This window comes from Lepidochelys kempii, chromosome 9 (genome assembly GCF_965140285.1).
Source record: "Lepidochelys kempii isolate rLepKem1 chromosome 9, rLepKem1.hap1, whole genome shotgun sequence".
Classification (NCBI taxonomy): Eukaryota; Metazoa; Chordata; order Testudines; family Cheloniidae; genus Lepidochelys; species Lepidochelys kempii.
This window is the reverse complement of record NC_136388.1, coordinates 74,343,065-74,368,343: the sequence shown is the minus strand read 5'-3', so window position 1 is coordinate 74,368,343 and position 25,279 is coordinate 74,343,065. Positions and strand designations below refer to the sequence as shown.

General features: G+C 40.1%; 1 protein-coding gene across 1 annotated transcript in view; it reads left to right on the top strand.

Annotated features, from left to right (window-relative positions):
* Nucleotides 1-25,279, top strand: part of LOC140917643 (connector enhancer of kinase suppressor of ras 2) — a 461,714-nt gene that overhangs the window by 131,116 nt on the left and 305,319 nt on the right. Inside the window, exon 5 of the mRNA XM_073360900.1 lies at nt 9,555-9,596. Coding sequence (XP_073217001.1) covers nt 9,555-9,596 — 42 coding nt within the window. The remainder of the gene's footprint in view (nt 1-9,554; nt 9,597-25,279) is intronic.

The following is a 25,279-nucleotide window of genomic DNA, read 5'->3' as shown; positions in this document are numbered from 1 at the left end:
GCACTCTGGAAGCTGTGATCCATATACCCCCCTCCCCCCCCACTTCCCGGTTTGAGTTGGGAATCGAAGAACGACCTCAAAGGAGGGGACGTTGTCCCTCTGGCAGACTATGCTGATACTGCGAAAACTGTGACCACACCCCTAAAGGAGCTATAGCCCAGAAGGAAGTAACCCGGGGCGTGTAACTTGAGATGGACCAACAAGTGGTCCAGACACTGCAACATCTCTTTAGGATCCTGAGTCAGGATCCAGTGGAATGGGAGGGCCCTGCTCCCCCCCACAATGCTGTCATGACAGAACCCCAATGGCAGAAGAAGGAATACACAGGAGGGAGAGGCTCTCCTGTATATGACTCATCAGGGCCCACTCTAGAACAAGCCTATGGAAAAGAACAGAGGAGCCACTGTGTGATCACTAGACTAGCTGACTGTTGAATTGACCCACTTCAGGGAGGTATTGAGCTTGATTCTTCTCTGATTGGTTTGACCCTTGTGCAGCTCCATCGAAAATAATGGAGTAATTCGTGATTTATACTCGTGTAACTGAGATGAGGTTCAGTCCCATGTGATTTCTACTTTCTTTGTGCTTCACTTTTAAAGGTAGGGAGCCTTCTACTTGCCTGTTGGGAGCAATGCGGAATGCCAGTTTAAGATGACTACTACAGAAAGTAATATATTGTGTGCTCTCTCTTTGTAGCAATCATTTTAAGACGCCTGTCAGTACTGTTTCCCTTCCCCACTTCTGGGCAAGCAAGCAGAAAAGTTCCTGCATTTAAAGGTATAGCAGACAGAACACAGAATCATGACATTTACATAACTGAATACACCATACTTTTATTCCTTCTGAATCTGGTTCTACAGCATAGCTAAATATTGCCTTGACAGCTGACTGGCCATAGCGCTACATGTTTCAAAACAATATATAGTAAGACAACAGAAATTGTTGAGGGAGAATTTTCCAATTTAATCATCTTGGGTAGTATTACAATTCTATTTATAAAGTTTCTGTTGCTTGCTTGCATATAGTGTTGTCGTACTGAGCTCTTTTCATTTCTCAAACAGTACTTGGATTCCCTCCAGAAAAAGAGACCCACAAAAGGAAATCTCAGTGAAAAGATGCAAACCAACTGCATGAATGTAATGGTTTGATTTAAATGCATGGTTTGGCTTAAAATAAGAGCCTCCTAAATTGTTGCTCAGAATTCATAGTGAGCTTTTTTGTAGTTTCAAACTGTGTGGTTGAAATTAAAAAATAATCACTTTCATCTATGTTCACAATTCCTGGTTCAGGCTGGAGCCAGGAGCACGTTTAGTAAAGTACAGACCACGACAGGGTGACTGTTTTTGCAGAATTTATGCTCTGACCAAAAGTGGGAAGAGGTGGAATTTTAATGACTGTTTTCATATTCTTTCTAGTCCAGTTTCTTTGGCTTAAGAAGCTTGCCTGAGCCTCCCACTACTTAAGTCTTCGTGACGTGCACAGTCATATAAAATCAATGATTCTCATGAGGTTTCTTTCATTTACAGAACTGTAGAGGGCAAAAGCAGTTAAGTTAAGAAAATCACACCAAATTTTCAATAAATATAAAAAATTTAGCAGACCTATTTAAAATATATAAGCAGAGTAAAAATCAAATTTTATAGAAATCATATTGTAAAGTATAGATTTGGGACTGAATGAGAAGTAGGCCATTTTTTTAAAAAGTGCAGTTGATACAAGTCAAAGCAGTTCTCACAGGTGATTGAATCTCACACAGCATTTATGTAATTTACAAAGCAAAATAGTAGATTTCTTTTAAAAATATGTATTCACCATTGCACTTTTAAATGGACAGCACTTTTATTTTCCATAAAAATTCTGTGCAGTTGGTGCAGCCCCATAAAGCCATGTTCAAAACATGTATTTGATTGCCTTCTGTCACACACAAAATTGACAATGTGTGATTATGTCAGGCTGTTGGTTCATTCATAAGCAACATGCTGACATTTCAACCCAAAGAATATATCATTTAAAGTTTAAGGAAAAGGAAAATGTTATTTAGAAATTTTATGTTTGAGGCAGATGTCTTGGCAGGTATAACTATTTGAAATAACTCTTTGTGTGGAAGTTGAAATAGACTCTTTTGGAATAACTGCATTCACACACAAGCCTTCGTTGTACCAAAGTGTGTGTGTTTAAGATAGTAAAGTTCAAAGATTCAGCGAATTCAGCCTTCAGTTTTACTGTGCATAAAAAAAACATGCTTCTGACTTCTGCTGGCAAATGGGGGCATCTTCCCCAGGCACATACAATCTTGAAAAACATATATTTGGTCTCAAACCTTTAACATAGAATTTACAGGCTGCATGAATAAGAATGTAACTTCTCTTGCTACAACCAGCAATGTCACCACTATAATTAAGGTTGTCCCATTTTTCCCTTTAAATTCTTTATTAGAAGGTAGTGAGTGCAAACACATTTCTGTAGTGTTTTGATTGAAACGTAAAGCTTGAAGCTAAGGTCTATAATGGGGATAAGATTGGTATTTTGTGGAAAGCTGTCATAAGTTACTTAGCTATTGTATTTTTAAGAGAATCAATTGCATATAGCTATTTTTTTAAAACTCTGATCTAAAAACTAGACATATAACTGTATCTTTTCTTCCTGAAGGATACCAAAACACTTAATTTTGCTGATTTTGACTGGCCCTTGTGTAGGTGCAAAAGGGGAGAGTTCCCAGAGCAGAGGCCAGCCACAGTTGTCATCACTGCATTTGTAACCCACACGTCTTCTGGGTGTGGTGTTCTGTCGCATCTAGTGGCACCAAGACCACTTAGAGTTAAATGATTCTGCTCTAGAGCCTTAACTAAGAGTCACTTGGCTTTTAGCTCATGGGGTAGAGGCTCATGTACTAAGCTCCTGAGGTCCTCGGTTCGATCCAGGGTCCGTTGGGGTTACACATTCACTAGCAATACAAGCCAACTCAGGAAGGGCAACAGGGAAATATCCCTTTTTACTGCACTTACACCACCCAGGGGAAGGGAGCTCAGGCTCCACCTCCTCCTTAAGGGGTGCAGCGGTATCCCAACATCACCTTCCCATTTGGGAGCTCCAGAAAGAGCTGTGCCCCAAAGCAAACTGATTATACAAAGATCCACCAATGAAATACTGCCATCTCTGTCGCAAAATATGGCACAGAGCACAGAAACTCTACACAGCATGTCAGAACAAGAAATGAAAAATAATGTAATTTTCTATGGGGATTTAAAACCTATATTAATACCAACTTGGGAACTGCACAAATTCCTCTTCAGAATAAAGGACACTAATGAATAGTTAGTTATGTAGATCTCCCAAGCAAATAACTTTGATTTAATATATATATATATATATATACATTCATTGTTCTAAAAGATGAAAAACTGACCTTATTTTAGTGTGACGAAGCACAGCTAAAGAAAACTGTTCAGGTCTACTGGGCGTATGCGTAAAATTCTTTTTAAAACCAGCATTTTTCATGTTGTCCATCTGTTCCAGCAAGTCAGTTCATTAATATATATACTTTAAAGGTACATCATTACCTCTCTGAGTCAGAGACGTGGTATATTAAGATATAAGTGTGCATGTGGATATGTACTCCATCCTACATACTGAATATTTATTAAAGCAAATATAGGTAGTACACGCTTGGAAAAAAAAATGCTATTGATTCACCAGTGAGTTCCAGCTGCTTTGTGCTGCTCTAGCAAAGCAAAGCAGCCATAAACTCAGTCAAATCATCTAGGCATATGGCTCCTTTGTGACTCCAGAGCATACTGATTAATCTAATCCAACACTGCAAAAAGTACTGTAATTCCAGGTATTCACGTTTTCTGCAACATTAGCCCTTGGGCTGCAATTTTCCATCTTTGGGCTGTCACTATTTATTTTTTTTAAAGTTTGAGCAAAAGGTCTTGAGTCACTTTTGAGTCATAGGAGTGTAGGAAAAGACTATTATTGTCATTGGAAGAGGACTACAGGAAAAAAAAGACTGAATTTTGAAACTTGAAATTTTGCACAATCACACATTGAAGTGTTTGCATTGCTTAATTTGAATAGGGTTGGAGATGGAGATATTGTTATAAGCAACTGAAAAAATAATAGTAGTTATACTCACTAGGCAACTGCCGAGTATTTGGGGAGTGGAAGAGGTTATTTATTTTTAAGTACCCTGTCTTCTCTGTGACAGCACGGTGCACATTCTCCCTGCTTGATGTGACCTGACTAAGGTAGCTGTTTTGCTTCTGGGACAAATTACTTTTAACTTCCCTCATTCATCTTATTGAAAGACACCTAAATCCTGCAAATGTGAAAACCAGCAATGTCACAGATAGGAGAAAATCATAGGCACTGGAAAAAAAATCCCTGGATCCCCTGTTTCAGGTTTCATTTCATTCTGCCAGTTGTAAGCTTTATTTAGGTTTTTAAAAAAACCAAGCTTTTTCCAGCCCTCGACCTGCAAGACGCATATTTTCACATTAGTATACGCACTATGTACAGGACATTTCTTCAGTTTGTACTGGGACAGGATCATTTTCAATATACACTACTACCCTTTGACCTCTCCACGAACCCACCGAGTGTTTTCCAAAGTCCTTACTGTGGTGGCAGCCCATCTTCGCAAGCATGGGGTCATGATATATCTCTACTTAGACGACTGTCTAATCAAGGCTCACACTCAGGCAGAAGCCGTTGCAGTTACGCACCAGACAATGTCGCTCTTCACCAGTCTCGGCCTACAAATAAACTCCGAAAAGCCCACACTGACTCCAATCCAGAAACTAGACTTAATCGGCATGTATGTAAATTATCTAGAAGCAACAGCATCAAAACCTCTTCAGAGATTCACTGTTCTAATGAACCTCATCAATACCTCAGTGCACAGCCCAAGGATATCAGCCAGGACCTGTCTTCAGCTACTAGGTCACGTGGCAGCGACCACATATGTGGTGAAACATGCCAGACTACACTTATGCTGTTTGCAGGGTTGGCTCAGGATGGTGTTCACACCACACAAACACAATCCAAACAAACTTCTGAGTATGCCAATGAAGGTCAAGGACTCATTACAATGGTGGACTCAACCACACAATATCTGTGCTGCTGACCCTTTCCTTCAACCTCCTCCAGAATTGATAATCACAAGGGATGCCTCTCTACTGAGGTTGGGTACCCACTTAGTCAAGCTCACAGTACAGGGAAGAGGGTCTCCTTCTGAATCAACACTCCACGTCAATGTACTGGAACGACACGCAGTCTGCAATGTCTGTGCACATTTCATGCCTCTGATCAAAGACAAAAACGTACAGATCATGACGGACAAAGTAGCCTGCATGTTCCACATAAACAAGCAGGGAGGAGCGAGATCACACTCCCTATGGATGGACTTCATAAAATTCTAGACATAGTGCATACAACACAACATAACCATATCAGCCACCTACCTGCTGGGGTCTCAGAATGTCATGGCTGACACATTAAGTCGAAGGTTCTCAAATGACCATAGTGGGAAATCGACACCTGCATTATCCAGAGCATATTTCAATTATGGGGGTTCCCCGCAATAGACCTATTTGCCACAAAACAAAACAAATGTCCAGCTTTTTGCTCCAGTGTGGGTCTTTTGGGATCAGGATTCAGTGACGACGCACTTTTCATACCATGGCATGCACCCCCGCCTATATACCCCACAGGGACTCCACTTGAAGAAGAGAGGGTTACTCAACTTGTGCAGTAACTGAGGTTCTTTGAAATGTGAGCCCTTGTGGGTGCTCCTGTACCCACCTTCCTCTTCTCTACTTCGGAGTTCTAATTAATTCCTCTGCGGTAGAGAAGGAACTGGGGCATGCAGATGGGGGATGCAGCGCTAGTTAATTGCTGCTGCAGGTCCGAGATGGGGAGAGTGCATGTGTGGCCCAGCCAGTTACTGCTGTCAAAATTATCCAACTAGGGGCAAAGGGTGTACAATCAGCTCAAGTGGAGTACCCACAGGGACTCACATCTCCAAGTACCTCCATTATTGTACAAGGTGAGTAACCATCTCTTACCTCTACAGTCTGCTCACAAATTTATCTCTATCAACATTCTAAATCACCAGAAGTTTCAAGCAAAGAAAATATTATTTTCCCAAATCATGTTACTGGGCTAAAGTACAGGATGAACAATAGTCACATCTTGACCAGTGACAGATTTAAGGGCCCACGTTTAGTGAACCATCAGTGTTAGTAATAAGGAAGTGGTAATCTCCTGTTTCTAACGGGATACAGCAGTTTGGGCCTACCACTTGTTTACGCTGAAGGTCCTTTACACCATCCTCCTAGAGTAAAGGGACCTTGAAGTGGGTGTCAGTGTAGTAAAAGAATAAAGTTTACATTCAAGGAAATATATCTGACTACTTTCAAGAAATTATATGCAGAGCTGATTATGTAGCTGTTGGACTGACCTTTTCTGCTGGAGAATGAAAAATTCAGATGAGTTGCCAGCCATGTTGAGGCATCCCAGGCCCCTTCATGCTTCCCCAGAATCCCAATTTACTTCAGCTGTATAGTAGCAAAATTTCTTTCTCTTTCTCAGATTTTATCTATGCCATCTTCATTCCACAATTGCTTCTCTCTCTTTTTGGGGAACCTTCATGAGGTGACATTTTCAAAACTGGTCTAATTACACCAGAGGGGAAAAAATTGGTTTTGAAACGTGTATAGTCTTATCTGACCCCAAATGTTTTGCTTGTCCTATCAGTAGGATATAAAATGGTATTTTATGGCTTGTGCAGCATGCCTGTGTCCATATATCTTTATGCCATGCTGTTCAACATTACTATCTAAAACCAATGTCTTCAGCTTCACAAGCTGAGCACGTAACTGCCTGGTATTAATATTGTATGTAACTCTGTTGGGCAGAAATCTGGTTGCTCTGAAGCGTATTGTCATGAAAAGAGAGGTGAAGACAGGGCTGTTTCATTGTTATGGTGATGGATAATTTGATCTGACCTGCAAATATTCAATATTTTATTTTTTTATAATTAGGGCTTATGTTCTCCCTAAGCTCTATTCTTGGAAATCAAAGTATGTGCTTGGTCTAGTGAAAAACACTTAACAGACCAACCACCTGTAATGGGATGCAATCAAAGTGCGAGCTGAAGGAGTAGTAGCCTTTGACCAAGAGTGACAAGTTTCATTTTCCTTGCTATGATAAGTGAGCTAAGAAGTGTGAATGCACTTCTTAAGTATTTAGAAATCTACTGTCAATACAGATTTTGATCCAGATTGTGGTGTTCAGGCATTTGTTAGAGTAACATGGAGCCACTCTGTCACAGGGAGCTTGGGGAGGGATTGCTCTTTAGGGGGCCTGATCCCTGATGTGTGCACATGTTGCACTAGCCCTTGGGAAGGAGAAGCCTGCTCCTTTCTGTGGGCCCTAAGTGATGGGACTACAACTGTTTCTGATCCATGAAGAGGCTCCACAAGCCCTTCCAAAATGTTCCTGTCTCTTGTTCAGTTATACAGGATCTTTATTTCCTTTTCATATCCAAGATAATCTATTCTCTTCCTGTAAGCAACTCCCATCCACCCAAAAAATAAATAGGTACATTTTATTTACCTCTTTGTGGTCATTTGCAATTATAACATCTTTGCACTGAATAAAGCTGACAGTCCCCTTCTTTCCTATCCATTTACCATTTAAGAGGCAATGCCAAGTAGTTTAATTAGGGTCAGCATTTCACCTACCCTAAAATAAGATGGTGGAGAATTCATGGATTCTATTAGAAAAAAAATCTGTCAACAAGAAATATGAAAACTAATCCCTGTTGTCACTATTTTCAGTGGCAACCTCAATTCCAGTGCGAGCAAATCCTGCTGGCTTTGTAAACCATAACATCTCTGCTGTCAGGGAAATGACAGAGAAATGCAACTCTCTTCTAAATGAAGAGCATCACAAATCCAGGTGCAAGTAATTCCACTGTGCTATGTTTATGGTTGAGTGCATTAAAGATTTTCTTTCTTTTTTTTTCCAGAATAAAATAGGTTACATCAATCATAAGATAGTATGGTTGTGCTACATTTTGACTTGTAAGAGCAACATTTTCTAAGTAGAGGAAGTGTGTCATCTAAATGTGTGCCCACAACTTTGCCTTCACAAATATTTCTTTTGCAAAAGACCAGTTCACAAAAACAGTTTTAATATGCACAAACCACATAGAAGATGGAGGGCTAGATTTGGAAGAACAAATATGTTTTCACACACATTTTATCTTTTCCAGGAGCAAATGATTGAGTTTTAAATGCAAAATTAGAGGCCACTAAAAAGAGTCCCTAACAGTAATAAGTACATAAAAATAGATTACTCTTATCTCAGCAGCGTCACATGTCTTTCCAACATAGTTTGCCTCACTGTATGCTAAACTCAAGCTTAGATACTTACTGTGGTTTGTGAAGAATTATCTGTGAGACAATCTCTCTATTAAAATGTAGTTCTTGCTAAGAAAAAGGATTGAGAAACCCTTGTGTACCCAAAACGATGGGCAAAAAAATTATGGCTTTTTTTGAAAAACTGACCTTAGAAGTAATGTGGGGTGGTTTTTATATTGTACTATAATATCTGTGGTATGAGTTTCTTTGACATAATTAGGTTATAAGGTCGTGGGGGCAGGGGCCATCTTTTTGTTCAGTGTTTGAATAGTGCCTAGCAAGATGTGATCCTAGTCCCTGACAAGGGCTCCTAGCAGCTATGTTAATATAAATAATGAATAACAATAATAATCTGCTTTTGTTTCACAGAAATCTGTAAATATAACTCAAGATGGGATATCTGCCTTTTCACTTGTAAATGTCCAAAAATATAACAAACTTGTTGTGATATATAATGCATTTGAGCTCAAAGCAGAAGACCCCTGATTGTCAAATATGGTACCTGCAATCTGGTGAAGGTCAAACAAGACTTAAAAAATTATGTCTATTCCCTGAAATACCTTGTCTTCCCATCATTCAGTCATGCCATCTGGTACATATTTAATAATAAATAAATAAAAAGTGGGCGGGGTGGGGGGTACTCACTGGCTGGGGACCTGACACTATAGTCTTTACTAAAGAAAAAGTATTAAAGTCGTCAACTTTTTTTTGCCTGATTGAGAACTTTAGGACTAGGCCTTGTCTGTCTAGGTCTAAATGGTCACTAACATTTACATGATAGTGCATTTCTGCGTACATCTCTCTGCTTATATTAATGATCTCTTTTCCCCCGATACAGGTGCATAGTTCCCATTACAAAGAACAAAAACTATAGCCCTATAAATAGAATAGATCCCTAAGGTTAATGAGAAGTTACTGCAGTGAAGTTTCCCAGAGAAAACAGAATAACCTTTAGACATTCATGTAAAGCCTGGAGAGATGACTTCGCTCTGTGTGTGTGTGTGAATGCAAGAGACATATTCTAACAGTGTAAAGTGTTAAATTATTACTAAAAAGAAAAATAATAGTTCATGTGTGTAGGGCTAACATTTTAAATCTCTCACATGGTTTTTTTTTTCTTTGCTATAGGATTGCACAGTATACGAAACAGAAAATAAAATTCTTCATGTGGTAAGTAATCTTATTGTTCCTCTTTTAAACTATGTGCAGCTATATATCTCTTCATTTCCAAGACTTACAGTACATTTTTAAATCTAGTGTAGGAAAATAAGGAATTTGGCAGTGGCAAATGGTAATGGATGACACTAGTCGCTAAGAGTTTTGTAGATTATAAAATCAAAAGGGATCATTATAATCCTCTAATCTGACCTGTGTAACCCAGGCCATAGGACTTCCCTGAATTTCTGTTTGAACTAGAGCATATGTTTCAGAAAAGCATGCAATCTTGATTAGATTTTAAAATTTCCATTGGTGGATAATCCACTACAACCCTGGGTAAATTTGTTCCAATAGTTACTTACCTTCACTGTTTAAAAATTTGTACCTTATTTCTCGTCTGCACTTGGCTAGCTTCAGCTTCCAGAAATTAGATCTTGTTGTGTTATTTTTGACTCTTGGACTGAAGCGCCCTCGGTTATCGAATTTATATTTCCCTTATAGATCGCTCCCCATATAGATCCTGTGACCATCTTACCCCTTAATTTTCTCTTTGTTAAATTAGACAGATTGAGCTCCTTAAGACGATCACTGAGAGGTATGTTTTCCAGTGCTTTAAACATTCTTGTGGTTCTCCTCTGAACAGTCTTTTTCACCATCATCTTCCTCTGCAGCATGGGCCACGGGGTCACTTGCAGTTTTAAACTAATGTAAATTCTCTGTAACTTGAAGTCTTTAAATCATGATGTGAGGTCTTCAGTTACTTAGCCAGAAGTTAAGGGTCGATTAAAGGAGTGGTTGAGCTAAATTGTGTGGCCTGCAATGTGCAAGAGGTTAAACTAAGGTCAGAAGGCAATATCATGACTCTCTAAAAATCTGTGTCCAATTTATCAACATCCTTCTTGAATTGTGATGCCAAAACTGTGGGCACAGTATTCCAGTAGCAGTTGCACCAGTGCCAAATACAGATGTAATATAAACTCTCTATTTCTACTTGATATTCCCCTATTTATGTATCTAAGAATCACATTAATCTTTTTGGCCACAGCTCATGTTCAAAGAAAAGGAGTACTTGTGGCACCTTAGAGACTAACCAATTTATTTGAGCATGAGCTTTCGTGAGCTACAGCTCACTTCATCAGATGAAGTGAGCTGTAGCTCACGAAAGCTCATGCTCAAATAAATTGGTTAGTCTCTAAGGTGCCACAAGTACTCCTTTTCTTTTTGCGAATACAGACTAACACGGCTGTTCCTCTGAAGCTCATGTTCAGGTGATTATCCACCAGGACCCTGAAATCCTTTTCAGAGTCGCTGCTTCCCAGTGTAGACTCCGCCTTCCCATAAATATGGCTGACATTCTTTGTTCCTAGATGTGACTTTACATTTGCCTGCATTTCAAATGTGTATTGTTTGCTTGCACCCACCATCCAGATTGCTCTTTAACAGTGACCAGTCATCTTCAGTATTTACCACTTCTCCAATCTTTGTCATATGCACACTTTATCAGTAATGATGCAATGTTTTCTTCCAGATAATTGATTAAAAAAAAGTTATAGAATAGGGCCAAGAACTGATCCCTTCCGGACCCACTAGAAACACTCGATAATGATTCGCTATTTACAGTTACATTTTGAGATTTAATAGTTAGCCACTATTTAATCCATTTAATGTGTCACACTGATTTTTGTATCATTCTATTTTCTTTTTCAAAATGTCATGATACCCAGTCAAATGACTTACAATACTCCTAAGTATTACCTTTATCAGCAAAATTTGTAACCTTCTCAAAAAAAGCTAGTTAGTTTGACAAGGTCTGTTTTCCATAAACCCATGTTGATTGGCATTTATTACATTATCTTCTTTTAATTCTTTATTGAGTCATGTAACAGCCATTCCCATATTTTGCCTGGGACCTATGTCAGGCTGATGGGTCTACAATTATCCAGCTTTTTCCAGGTATCCTTTTTAAATATTGGCACACATTAGTTTTCTTCCAGGCCTCTGGAACTTTCCCAGTGTTCCAAGACTTATTGAAAAGCAATGCTGATGGTCTACAGAATTTCGTGGTCAGTTTTTTTAAAACTCTCAGATACAAGTTATTCAGACCTGCTGATTTTAAAATGTCTAGCTTCAGTAAGTGCTGTGTATCACCCTCTGTAGTGACTGTTGAAAAGGAAAGTATTTCATCCACAATATATGATCTGAATATATCCTCTGACTTTTTTTCCCAAATACAGAACAGAAATATTTATTGAACAGTTCTGCCTTTTCTGCTTTATTATTGACAGTTCTACCATTTCATTTAATAATGGACCAGTAGCATTCCTATGGTTCTTAACTCTGCTTGCCATAGGTTTCTCTTTCGGTCCTTTTGCTAGCTTCTGATTTATATTCATCACCATCAACTTCTTTCTTCCGTTTGTTTTATTTATTTATATAAAATTATGAGCTGCTTTCACTTCTCCTGTAAGCCAGGTTTATTGGTTTTTTTCTCCGTTATGGGATCATGCCTGTTTGGGCCTCTAGTAAAATGTTCTGAGACAGTTCCCAATTAACATTGACATTTTTTTTGGTTTAAATTCCTTCTCTCAGTTGATCTGCTTATACTTGTTTTCAGCTTTATGAATTGACCATTTTAAAGCACCAAGTATATATGTTTTGGTTTGGATTCTATTGCAAGTGTAACCAAGTCAAAATCACTGGTACATATGCTGCCACTAATTTTTAGTTTTGTGATCAATTCCTCTTTATCTGTCAAGATGAGATCTAATGTAAAAGTCCTCCATGTCCTCATTGTCATACTGGCAGCAGTCACTCAGATTGAAGTCTATGGTAGTGCAGCTTTTTTTCCTACCCACATAATGAACAGGTGCTTTATAGATAGGTCATCTTATTCTCTAGTGTGATTTAGTGGTATGTAGCAGACACCAACTAACACTCCATCTTGTAATGTATCAGTTAAAACATTGATCCATAAGCATTCAACATCATTTGTTTCCAAGTTGTCAGGAGCTTGGAAACCGGTAATGCCATTTTTGACATAGTACTAGTCCCCCTCCTCTTTTGCCCACTCTTTTCACCCTCCCCTTTTATTGTTAATTTTATGTCTTCCTAATAGTCTAGCCATCCTGTCTCCATGAAGATTGGTTTCCCTGCTACTGAGATGGAAGCCATTCAAACTTTTCTCTTCCCACAGAAGGTGGACTAATGTTCCACAAAACCAAAATCCTCCACCTGACACTGGTTACCTTGCCAGTGGTTCACTTCCAGAATCTTCTCTCTTAATTCCTGTCCTGGGAGTGAAGGATCTCCAAGAAGATCACTTGGACGTTCTTCTTCAGCACCTTTCCGAGTTCCCTTAAAGTCATCTGTAATCTGTGAGGTATCCTGTGAGGCAGCATCATTAGTATCCATATTCACCATCACCATCAGATTCTTACTTCCCCACACGCTTCAGAAGGCGGTGCAATCTTAGTCATGTCTCGTGTCTTGGCTCCTGGAAGACAGCTCACTGTTCTGTTGTCTGCCTGTCTTTTGCAAAATGTTTTCCCATTCTTCTTGATATAGAATCTCCAACCAGTATTGTCTGTATTCTTGAATGGTTGGATATCTCTTTGTGGACATGCTTGATGTTTCCTATAGGTTGGACTGACTAGTCATCCACAGGTGTGTGGCGAACATCTCTCTGTTCCAATCAAACAGCTGGATGGTCAGAGATATCTTCTGTAGTTTCCACACTGAGGACACAGCAAGGATTGGAAACTTATGGCTGTTTGGAATTCCTCCTGGTTCTTTTCTCTCTAGTTGTCACAGTCTGCCCATCCTTGTCTGTCTCCAGCCATATAGAGTGGTTTAAATGTTCTTTTTAAGTGTTCTATTTCAAAGGGCTGGAAATAATCAACAATGTTAACTTGATATTTTTAAAAACAATCCAGAAAATAACAAGATAATACCATTTATATAACATTTTTGATACTAGAAGCTCTCAGAACATTTTTATATAACTTCAGCATGCAAATGCATATTTTCTTATTTTATGCTGTTTAATACAAAAACAAACATGGAAACAAATGAAAAATAATTAGAGCTGGCTGGATTAGTTAGGAGCAGATAAGAATCAGACTGAACAATTTCCTATTCTTTGAAGCAAATCAAACCCAAACCTTTAGATGTTTTGAAAAGTTTGATCCTAGAACTAATCACCAATACTTAATTTTGGTGTCAAATCCATTTAGAAGTATTGCACTGCACTGAGGATAGTGCACTCTGGGGCTTCTGAGCCTAGGAGATTTAAACATAGTGTCATGGAAGCACAGCAGAGAATCTGGCACTTTACCTGTTGATACCTTGCCAGTTAGCACGTAGAGTACCCCACAGGTTTTATCCAAACAAGTTCAATGGCTGGAGGGGTATGGGGGGAAGAGACATGTGTGAAAGTCTGCTGCTTAAAGAGAGTACATCATCTCCCCTAAAGATGCATGGTGCTCTGGTGGTCAAGGGTGCTCTCTCTTTCCTCAAGATATAGGAAAAGAAAAGTTGTGATGGCACAGAAAGAGTTGCATCCTATGGATTAGGGGACATTTTCAGAGGATTTGCAGGCTTTGGTATGCTTTTGAGAGGTTCTAACCAAAAGGTCTGTTTTTTTTTTTTTAATCCTCTGTTACGTACACTGCTTCCAACGAGAATTAAAATATGTAGTAAACCATTAATGTGCAGTTAGATTCAGAAATTGTGCAATGACTTCTTAGAAATGAGTTTACTGTTGTAAACCTGTTTCTGGAGGGGGACTTTTAAAAGGACCTGAAGTCTTATGTGGTTTGAAAAGTCTCTTTGCACGCAATTTGCAATTCCAGCTGCAGGTGCCTTCCAAATATGCTTACTCAGCAGAAATCTTGCATTTGCTGCTTTTGTCTCTACTCAGATGGATGCTTGGGCATGTAGAAAAGAATGCAGAGAAGCCCACAGTCTTAGTATTTACACAGATTATATAATGTCTGCTGCATTTCCACCACCTAGGACTAATTTTCCACAGGTTTTATCTTTCTTGGTTAGAGTACTGGTCAATCGTGTAAATCCAATCTTTTGTCTTCTACCAGCGGTCAGTACCTGATGAATTGGAGTAAGACACAACAAAAAAGCCACATAAGACCCCTAGGCAATTGTGCAGTTCTGTACAATGGTCAAAGGAATTAGCTTTTGCGTTGAAATCTGATTTACCCTTATTTTAGTTTGCATAATTACAGTTGTTATAATGGGGTGGCAACACCATTATAGTTAAGGTTAACATGAACTTGCTGTTTAACAGCTGATTTTTCTGAGTATTCTAAATTCATGTGCTTCCTTCTATTGTCTTGAAAATTGCAGTGCATAAGAGGGGCTGGAGTAAGATTAGTGGCCCAAATGTGGGGTTGTTTGAGCATAGAGTTCCTGAAATACAGCCCACCCTTCCCCTCTCACCCAAAAATCAGTGGAGCTAAATGCTAGAATGCAAATCTGTGGAATACAACACAAACAATGGCACAGTCTCTTAGGGTATGTCTGCGCTGCAATGTAAGCACAGGGCATGTAGAATTTGAGTTAACCTCTGGCATGAGCATCTACACTCATTTGTAAATCCAGTTTAGGAATTTTTGACCCCTGGTTCCCAACCTAAGGCTCCAGCATCTACACTGCATTATAAGGGCTTGAGTCCAACTATTCATATCCCAGATTTCCTAGCACCCTCCTAAAACATGATTGCTTTAGCCCTTTGTTCATGGTGCAGTGTGGGAAAACTTGACTGTCCACCAAACTTGACTGCTCAGAGGACAAAGAAAGTCGGTCCATGGGATACTTTTGGCAGACTCCCAGAGCACAGGTTCAGTATGTTAGGAGTGAAGACGCATTTAGGCCCGACAGAAGTCTGCTGTGGATTTTAAGAGACTGTTATGATAACATTTAATAGTGTAAGCGTAAGTAGAACTGCGTATGTGTAAAAATTGCAGAATAATCATGTTTAGTGTTGCATCTGCGTAAGAAATCGCACAGTAATCATGTTTGAGAGAACAAGAAAAGATGAAGTAACTGAAAAGCTATATTTCAGAGTAGCAGCCGTGTTAGTCTGTATTCGCAAAAAGAAAAGGAAGCTACAGCTCACTCAGCTTATGCTCAAATAAATTGGTTAGTCTCTAAGGTGCCACAAGTACTCCTTTTTTAAACAGCTAGAAAAGACTGGTTTGAACTAATTCTAAACCTGTACTGACAGACTAATATATATGTGCAAGAAAAGATGACAAAAAGTTATAAATAAGTTTGCATAAAAAATGGAGGTTAAAGCTATTTTGTCCAGTGCTGGAGGCGAATGTGATGAGATCGTCCTGATAAGCTTCCCACTCGTGAGTAATTGATCACTACTCAATGAGTGTTTTGCTTTAATAAATATTTGTTAGATCCATCTGCTGAGTAAGTGAACCCCAATCCAATATTCTGGCAAGCCAGGAAGTTTGCAGATTGGGCTGACAGCCAGTATCCCAGGGACCATTACCTAAGGGTATTGAGGGGTTTAAGGCATTTTAAAGAGACAATGGAGTCACTGGTGATCTATGTAGATAATTATCTACATAATGTGGGTCCTCTTAAGGTGGTGGACATCTGAGGAAGCTAGAATCCACTTGAGGTGGCTAATCTGCTGGAAAGCAACTTCCTTAGCTAAGAAAAGGGTAAAAGCTGTGATGGTTCAGGGTTTGATAGTAGCAGCCAGAGCTTTTGTGAAACAAAATGAATCCCTGAAACTAGAATGTAAAATATAAATATAAACCTGAGAGACAAGGTCGCTGAGCTACAAGTGTGTTAAGTATTCTGAGGTATTGACTGAGAGAGCTCAGGAATGTGAACCTCTCGAGGAGCAGTATGGTGTTCTGCAAGCACAGCTAGAAGCAGTGCAATTGGAGAGTACAGAACTGACAAGCACTCTTAATCAGACAGTGAAACTTTTGGAAAGAGAGGCATTAATATTGTCGTCTGAAACTCTACATCCTTAGAATCCATTTTTCCTTCCTTGAGCAATTTGGACTCTAAAGATGACCCTATGGAGTTTATAATCATGTCCACAGTCCAAAACAATCAGAATGATACACATACAGAGGTGAAGGTTTAAAAACCTTTCACCAGAGGAGATATCAACTATAATGAAAGAAATAGGTCCTTGTCCTAGAGGAAGTGTTAAAGTGGCTTATGAAAACTAGGGAGCAGGTTGTATTTTGTGAACTGATTAGAGGGGACTGGGAGAGAATTTTGCAGAAAGGAGTTGGCTCTGGGGTTTAGCTGCATATTCCACAGGGCTATATGGGTCAATCCCTGTGTGTTAGATTATCTGAGTTTTATTTGGGTCTGACAGAGCAATCACCAGTGTCAGTGCTGTTAAGCAGAAGCATAAGGAGCCCTCTGCAGAATATGAAGAGTGACTGACTTTTTCTTGCTTATTCTCTAGTCACGAATAATCCAGCCCATGGTGATCCAGGCTCCCCAGAGCTTGTTACAGATGGGCTACTTCCAGAGTGGAGGGAGGCAGTTAAAATAGTGTTTGATTGATTGGGGTTGTCCTAATGTTCAGACTATGGTTGAAAAAGCAGAATGTGATATTCACCATGCCCTGGAGGATAAGAATAAGGACCTAGTGGATGAGGCTAAAGCATTCAGGGTTGAAAGTGGCCAGGAACCCAATTCTGAGGATAGTGCAGGAACTCCTGGGTATCTCGCAGGGGATGTGGCCGAGAGAAAGGAGGCCATGAGCACCCAATGGATTCTCTTTGTGAAGTACAGAGGTGTAATGAGTAGGGTGAGCAGACATCCCATTTTTAAAGGGAGAGTCCCATATTTAAGCCTTCCTGCGAGTGTCACAACTTTTTTTTAAAAAATGGGCAAATTGTCCCGTATCTTTTGTCTCTCCACCACCGGTACTGGTGGGTCCTGCTGCTGGCCGGATCCCTGCTCACCAGCCTTCCACCTAAGAGTGGTGAGTGCAGGGGTCCAGTGGCCGACAACGGGGGTGGGTGTGCAAGGCTGTGGGGAGTACTGTGTGGAGTACCAGCCACTGGTCGGAGTGCTCAGCTCACCAACAACATGGCCAGCAGGCGCCTTCCTTCCCCCATTGCCTCTGGCTGGGCTGGTGCCCTGGGAAAGCCCAAGAACCTCCGGCCCAGTGCGCTGGCCAGGAGAGGCTGAGCCCTGCATGTGCCAAAGCCCCGCACAAAGCTGGCACGGGGAAGCCTCTCCACCCATCAGCTAAGCTCTGGAGAGGGGGTGGGGAAGCGATTTTCAGCCTGTTCACGCCTCAACCCTGCAGGTGCCACAGCAGGCCCCTAGGCAGGGGTTTAGCACCCTCTTCACATACGCACTCCTCCCCCAGCCCTGGGCCTGCTGCCAGGGAGCACAGGCCTGCTCTGTTGCCTAGGCACCCTCTCCTGCTGAGGCACATCTCTGGTGGGATTCACTGAAGTTCCTACAATCAGGTTCCCTGGGACCTGATGCACAATGCATCCTTAGGGCTTAATCCCTTCCTGCCCACCCTGTAGCTGGGGGACAGGAGGCAGCTGGGTTAAGTTGGTGGCCAGCAGCAGCCTGAAGGTGTCAGCTGGTTTTCGATACTGTGTGGGCAGGAAGGGACAAGCTGCTTCCAGCCACAGGGAAGGGGCGGGGGAAAGAGATGAGCTCTGCAAAGATATGGGCCAGGTCAGCCCTTCCCCTTCCCCTCCGCTCCTGCAGCTCCCATTCCTTCCCTCCTGCACAGTGCCGAAAGGCTGTTACTGGCCACATTCTGGTGTGAACCCTAGCAGAAAATGGAATGTGACCACATGTGCCCTCCGCCACTACCTGTTGCATCGGGAAGACCACAGTTCCAGGAACAAGGAGTGTGAGAGGTGTACAGAAGTAAGTGTGTGTGTGAACTCTCCCTCTGTGAACCCTAAAGCCTTAAAGATTAGAAGGTAAATAAAAAGAATCAAACTACACAGTGTTTCTTTTTAACAGGGGCTCAATCAACTTGATGTTAATTTAAACGTTTGTACTGCATAGTTCTGACTGATTGCCGTTCAACTCGCTTGAATATGAGTAATTTTAGCAGGTATCCCGTATTCAGCATAGGAAAAAATATGGTCATCCTAGTAATAAGGAACTTGGGGAGGAGGTTGCAGAAGCTTCAGGAGCTGACTGTGGGGATGGGGAGCAGTCTGATAGCTAGAACCACTTCCTCCATTCCCCAATAGAGATCGTGAGCCCCCTTCCACTCATCCAGGATTACCTTGGATGACTGGTGACGCCCCATGTGTCATCAGTTATAGGAAGTGTTCCTAAGCAAGTTTGCTTGATAGTGGGATGTCTTGTAGAGGGAGTGTGTAGAAACTGAGCTTACTGTGCAGACGGGAGGAATTTGGAGGACTCAGATCTAAGGGTGAGTAGGAGGACCCTGTCCTTACAGGGAAAATTCAAATGCTTCCAGGCAACATACTACAACTACAGGTATGCTTAGGCAAAGAATGCCACTGGTGAATACAACGTTCTCTTGAAATGGACCTAGGAAGCCAAACAAACCACTCAGTGGCAAGTACACTATACAGTCAGTAAAAACACCAGTCACACCCACTAAGTCTGTTTCAGCAATTCCCAAGGACCTAGTGGTTATACCCAACCTTTAACTACCTCTCATACAGGTGCCACACAACACGCTGGGCTGAACTATGTCTACAACACACAGGATACATCTACACCCAAATTAAAATGTAATTGTAGCATGGATAGGCATACACATGCGAGCTTTAATCTAGCTGGCATGGGTAACAAAAGGAGTGAAGACGTGGCAACATAGGTTTCAGCATGGGCTGGCCACCTGGTACAAGTCAGCTGGGAGCTCTGGTGTACATATTGCAATTGCTAGCCTCTGCTGGGGTCCTTGCTGCCGCATCTTCACTGCTATTGTTATCCATGCTAGTTAGATTAAAGTTAGTGTATACCTGCCCATGCTGCAATTGCACCTTAATTTGAGGGGTAAATGTACCCTCACATAAACACTGAGTAGAACCAAAAGATGCCATACAGGGACAACCTACTCCACAAAAACACATACCGAAATCAGTCCTTCACGTTCCCTTTACTGCCAGCACACACACAACCTGTTGTGCCTTTGTGCACCCACTTCAACCCCCACTAAAACATGCCAAAAATCATTATTAATGCAAAGTTAAGGTTACCCAGCACTGCCTTATGACTTCGTTAAGTGACACCCCAACACACCTATAATACACGTACTAGCACTCTACCCTTTCTGATGCCACAAGACACTTCAGGAACAGAGCATATGAAGAATGTAGGATAAAGTCTAACGCCTTCTCTTTGCTATGGCAGAATATTGCCGTAAGAACGGGAACTACCTACGCCTGGCCTACACTCAAACACTGAGCCTGCTCCAAACAAACCACCCCAGACTTGTTAAATGTTAACACTCCTTCACTTAGGCCTTGAGGAAGGGTTCCTTTTGGTATTTTGCCTTTACTTACACCTCACTGCATCCTGGAGACCACTGTCATATCCACAATTAACAGCTGATAATCTCCATTGGCAAGAAAACATCCCTGTGGTCTTCTGCTTTAACAATGTACAGAACTCAGTGCAGAAATGAGGCATACTTGATCCTTCAAGGTATACAAACATCTCTCTTCATTATCACAGTGACAACTCTGCTAACCTGCTCCAACTAGTAACTCAATTATTCGGTATAGCCGCACCTAACACCATGAATGGCACTTGGAGTGCATGCAGATACATGCTGGAATTCCAATCTGTGGAATACAACACAGTACAAATAATGGCACATTCTCTTAGTCCTGGTCTACACTGGAGGGATGGATATATCTAAGTTATGGAACTTCAGCTACGTGAATAATGTAGCTGAAGTCGACGTACTTAGATTGACTTACCATGGTGTCTTCACCGCGGTGAGTCGACTGCTTCCGCTCCCCTGTCGACTCCGCCTGCACCTCTCATGGCAGTGGAGTCCAGGAGTCGACAGGAGAGTGCTCGGGGGTTGATTTATCATGTCTAGACTAGATGCAATAAATCAATCCCTCTGGAGCGATCGCTGCCTGCTGATCCGACAGGCAGTGTAGACATACCCTTTGTTGTTCCTCATGTCGTCTTAATATGGCACCACCCTTACTGAACCATTCTCAGTGGTTATTTCCAGCTCCAGAGGGCAGAGTTAGGTTTATTTTGTGGGGCTGATGTGTACCTTAACTTTGTACCTTCTGGTTTTCAGAGGTTTACATTTGTGCTATGTTAACCATACATTTCCTGCTTTAAGAGGTTTAAGTATAGGTTCACTTGACATTCTGGAATGGCACAAGGCAGCACTGGGCAACCTTAACTCTGATAAATCTTTTGGGCAACTAATTATTATTAGGGCTGTTGATTAATTGCAGTTAACTCACACGATTAACTCAAAAAAATTAGTCACAATAAAAAATATTAATCACGAGTAATCACAGTTTTAATTGCACTGTTAAATAGCATACCAATTGAAATTTATTAAATGTTTTGGATATTTTTTCTACATTTTCATATATATTGTATTCTGTGTTATAACTGAAATCAAAGTGTATGTTATTTTTGCTTACAAATATTTGCACTGTAAAAATGATAAACAAAAGAAATAGTATTTTTCAATTCATCTCATACAAGTACTGTAGTGCAATCTTTGTCATGAAAGTGCAACTTACAAATGTAGATTTTTTTTTTGTTACATGACTGCACTCAAAAGCAAAACAATGTAAAACTTCAGAGCCTACAAGTCCACTCAGTCCTAATTCTTGTTCAGCCAATTGCTAAGACAAACAAGTTTGTTTATATTTAAGTGAGATAATGCCGCCCTCTTTTTATTTACAATATCACCAGAAAGTGAGAATAGGCATTTGCACACACTTTTGTAGCTGGCATTGCAAGGTATTTATGTGCCAGATATGCTAAACATTCGTATGTCCCTTCATCCTTTGGCCACCATTTCAGAGGACATGCTTCCATGCTGATGATGCTCATTTAAAAAAAATAAGTGTTAATTAAATTTTGGACTGAACTCCTTGGGGCAGAACTATATGTCCCCTGCTCTGTTTTACTCGCATTCTGCCACATATTTCATGTTATAGCAGTCTCAGATGATGACCTGGCACATGTTGTTCATTTTAAGAACACTTTCACGGCAGATTTGACACAACGCAAAGAAGGTACCAATGTGAGATTTCTAAAGATAGCTACAGCACTTGACCCAAGGTTTAAGAATCTGAAGCGCCTTCCAAAATCTGAGAGGGATGAGGAGCATGCTTTCAGAAGTCTTAAAAGAGCAACACTCCAATGCAGAAACTACAGAACCTGAACCACCAAAAAAGAAAATCAACTTTCTGCTGGTGGCATCTGACTCGGATAATGAAAACGAACATGTGTCAGTCCGCACTGCTTTGGATTGTTATCAAGCAGAACCCGTCATCAGCATGGACTCATGTCTTCTGGAATGGTGGTTGAAGCATGAAGGGACATGTGAATCTTTAGTGCTTCGCGCACACAAATATCTTGCAACACCGTCTACAATAGTGCCAGGAGAACCTCTCTTCCCACTTTCAGGTGACATTATAAACAAGAAGCTGGCAGTATTATCTCCTGCAAATGTAAACAAACTTGTTTGTCTAAGTGATTGGCTGAACAAGAAGTAGGACTGAGTGGACTTACAGGGTTTAAAATTTTACATAGTTGTATTTTTGAATGCAAGTTTTTTTGTACATAGTTCTCCATTTGTAAGTGCAACTTTCATGATAAAGAAATTGCACTACTTAGGTGAATTGCAAAATACTATTCCTTTTGTTTTTTTTACATTGTGCAAATACTTGTGTTCAAAAATAAATATGAAGTGAGCACTGTACACTTTGTATTCTGTGTTGTAATTGAAATCAATATATTTGAAAACGTAGAAAACATCCAAAAATATTTAAATAAATGGTACTCTGTTGTTTAACAGTGCAATTAATTGTGCAATTAATCACAGTTAAATTTTTGTAATTGTTCGACAGTGCTAATTATTATAGATTACAGGTTATAAAACGATGTACAATAGAACCTCAGAGTTACGAACATCAGAGTTGCGAACTGACCAGTCAACCACACACCACATTTGGAACCAGCAGTACACAATCAGGCAGCAGCAGGAACGCCTGCCCCCCCCCCCAAAAGGCAAATACAGTTCAGTAATGTGTCTAAATATAAACAACTGAAAAAAAAAGGAAAACCGCTTTATTATTATGCAGAAGAAAAATGCTACATTTAGTTAATATTCAGCTGTAAACTTTTAAAAGAACAACCATAACATTTTGTTCAGAGTTACGAACATTTCATAGTTACGAACAACCTCCATTCCTGAGGTGCTCATAACTCTGAGGTTCTACAGTAGCCTTTTAAAAAATGCAATCACGTTATCTGACTTAGTGACCTTGTGCAGCAATGAATTCCATGGGGTGATGTCCTATATCACTTTCATTTGTTCTACATTTCCCAACCATTCATTTCCTCAACTGATACTTTTTGTGCATTATAGGCAACATGAAAATGAGGGACTGAAGAGTAGTCACCATAGCTTTCAATATCTGAAGTAAATCCCCTCTAACACTTCTCCTTTCTAGGCTAAATTATCTTAGTTTTTGCAGTCTCGCATCATCCATAAATCCTGCCACATCTTAAGTATTTTTGTTGTCCTTCAGCTATAGTTGAAAAAAACAAAGAGGAGAGTTTAGATGATGTGGTGGTGTTTTGCAGATGTTGACAGATGCTAAAATTTAGCATGGTTTAGCTTAGGAAAGTAGACCATTACAGGGGTCCCCTCACCCCCAAAACACTTAAGCGCTCATTTGTTTCTCTGCTTCTAAAATGCCATCTCCCTGACCCTTAGGAAGCATCACATGTTCTTTTTTAGTGTGCGGAGGAGAAAAAATACTCTGGAAATATTGTAAATTGAGAGACAGCTAGGCAAGAAAGAGAGATGTGTCCCTGGAAGCAAGGGATTAAAATAATTCATTGCAGATAATAAAAGTCAAATACATTACTATCCTATCATTAGGTACATACTTTTATGATATCAAAGAAAATGTGAACATGTCTTATGAACTACAGTATTAGATATTTGTTTGTTTCTTGAATTGTAATCTCTTTAGTATTCAGTTATTATGACTTTGGCCTTTGAGGAGGATGCATTAAGGGATAATATCCTGATTTGATAATGGCAGGCCCCCTCTTTTTTCCTTATGGCTTCACCAGAATAACTTCCACAAAATGACAATACCTTTCTAATGAAAATTATAATAAATTTGAATATATAGTTTTGTTCTTTAAGCAGCCAATTGAATTCATTTTCTGTATACACTGGCTTTTGCCCATGCATTGTAGGGATATAGTAATTTTGGATTTTTCATCTGGGCACATGTCAGTAAATTATTAGCCTGCAGATGTCCATCCCTTGCTGTATGTAGCTCCTTGCAAAAATATGTAGTGTATAGATAGCCAGATATGCAGTATGGAAAAGTCCTATAAGATTTAATAGCATGTGATAATTTTTTCCTAATTAAAAAAAATAACTTGTAGAATTCTCTATAGCAGAGAGATAATTATCATTTAAATTCTATGGGATGGTTTAAAATCTTCTACAGAAAAAAATGTATTCTCTTGTTAAATTCAATAGGTTTTTTTAAAGTAATATTAAATTTCTGTGGACCCTATTGTTCTGATCTCAGTGAAATTCTACAGGACTCTTCCATAAGGTGTGTGAAGGCGTTTTTAATTAAGATATTTTTCTTTAAACTGACTTTCATAGGAAAAAAAAAAAGCAAAGGCATATGTAGATAGAATAAGTCAAGCAGTATGGCAAGAATGAGCCATGAAATGTAATCCGATTACAATCTTCATGCTTATTACTTTGTTGAGGAATAGGACAGGAACATGAAATGATACATAATTCTGATCTTCCGTTCCAGGTGAATAGTTATACATAAAGGTGGAGCTGAAGTGTAAATGTTAATTTCAGTGTGCCCTGACTCTGGGGAGTCAGCAAATTGTTAAATGCAAAAACCAGTACCTACATTTTTATATGCCTTTTAAATGATAATGCTCAAATTTGCCCTGTTCTTAATGAAAGCTGTGCTAGATCATTCTCTCTTTATTCCCTGTCTTAGTAAAGTGTTTTGGTACTCTGCATATGCCTGACCTAAATCTTAGTATGAATGATATTGTACCAGAGGAAAGACACTAGTCTTACAACAGATACATTTGAAGCTAGCTTTTCTTTGTTAGCCACATAACTCCATATTAACATGACCAGAACTAGACCACTCCACCTGGAAATTGAGATGGAATGTGATAATTCAAAAGCAGACGTGTGACTGATTTTTTCTAAAGAGGAGATTGTACTGAGTAGTGCACTGGGATGGGAAGGAATCTCTCACAGGGAGCTCAACCTTCCATCTCCAAAGAAGGGTGCTCTGACTCCTCTGCCACCCCCTGGGCAGGGCACCCTAACTCACATGATAATTGACAAGGACTATGCTGTAGCCTGTGCAAGGCAATATAGGGGAGTATCATGGGATTATGGATTGTATGGGATTGGTGGACAATTGTTAGGTATGTGTTGCATTACAGGG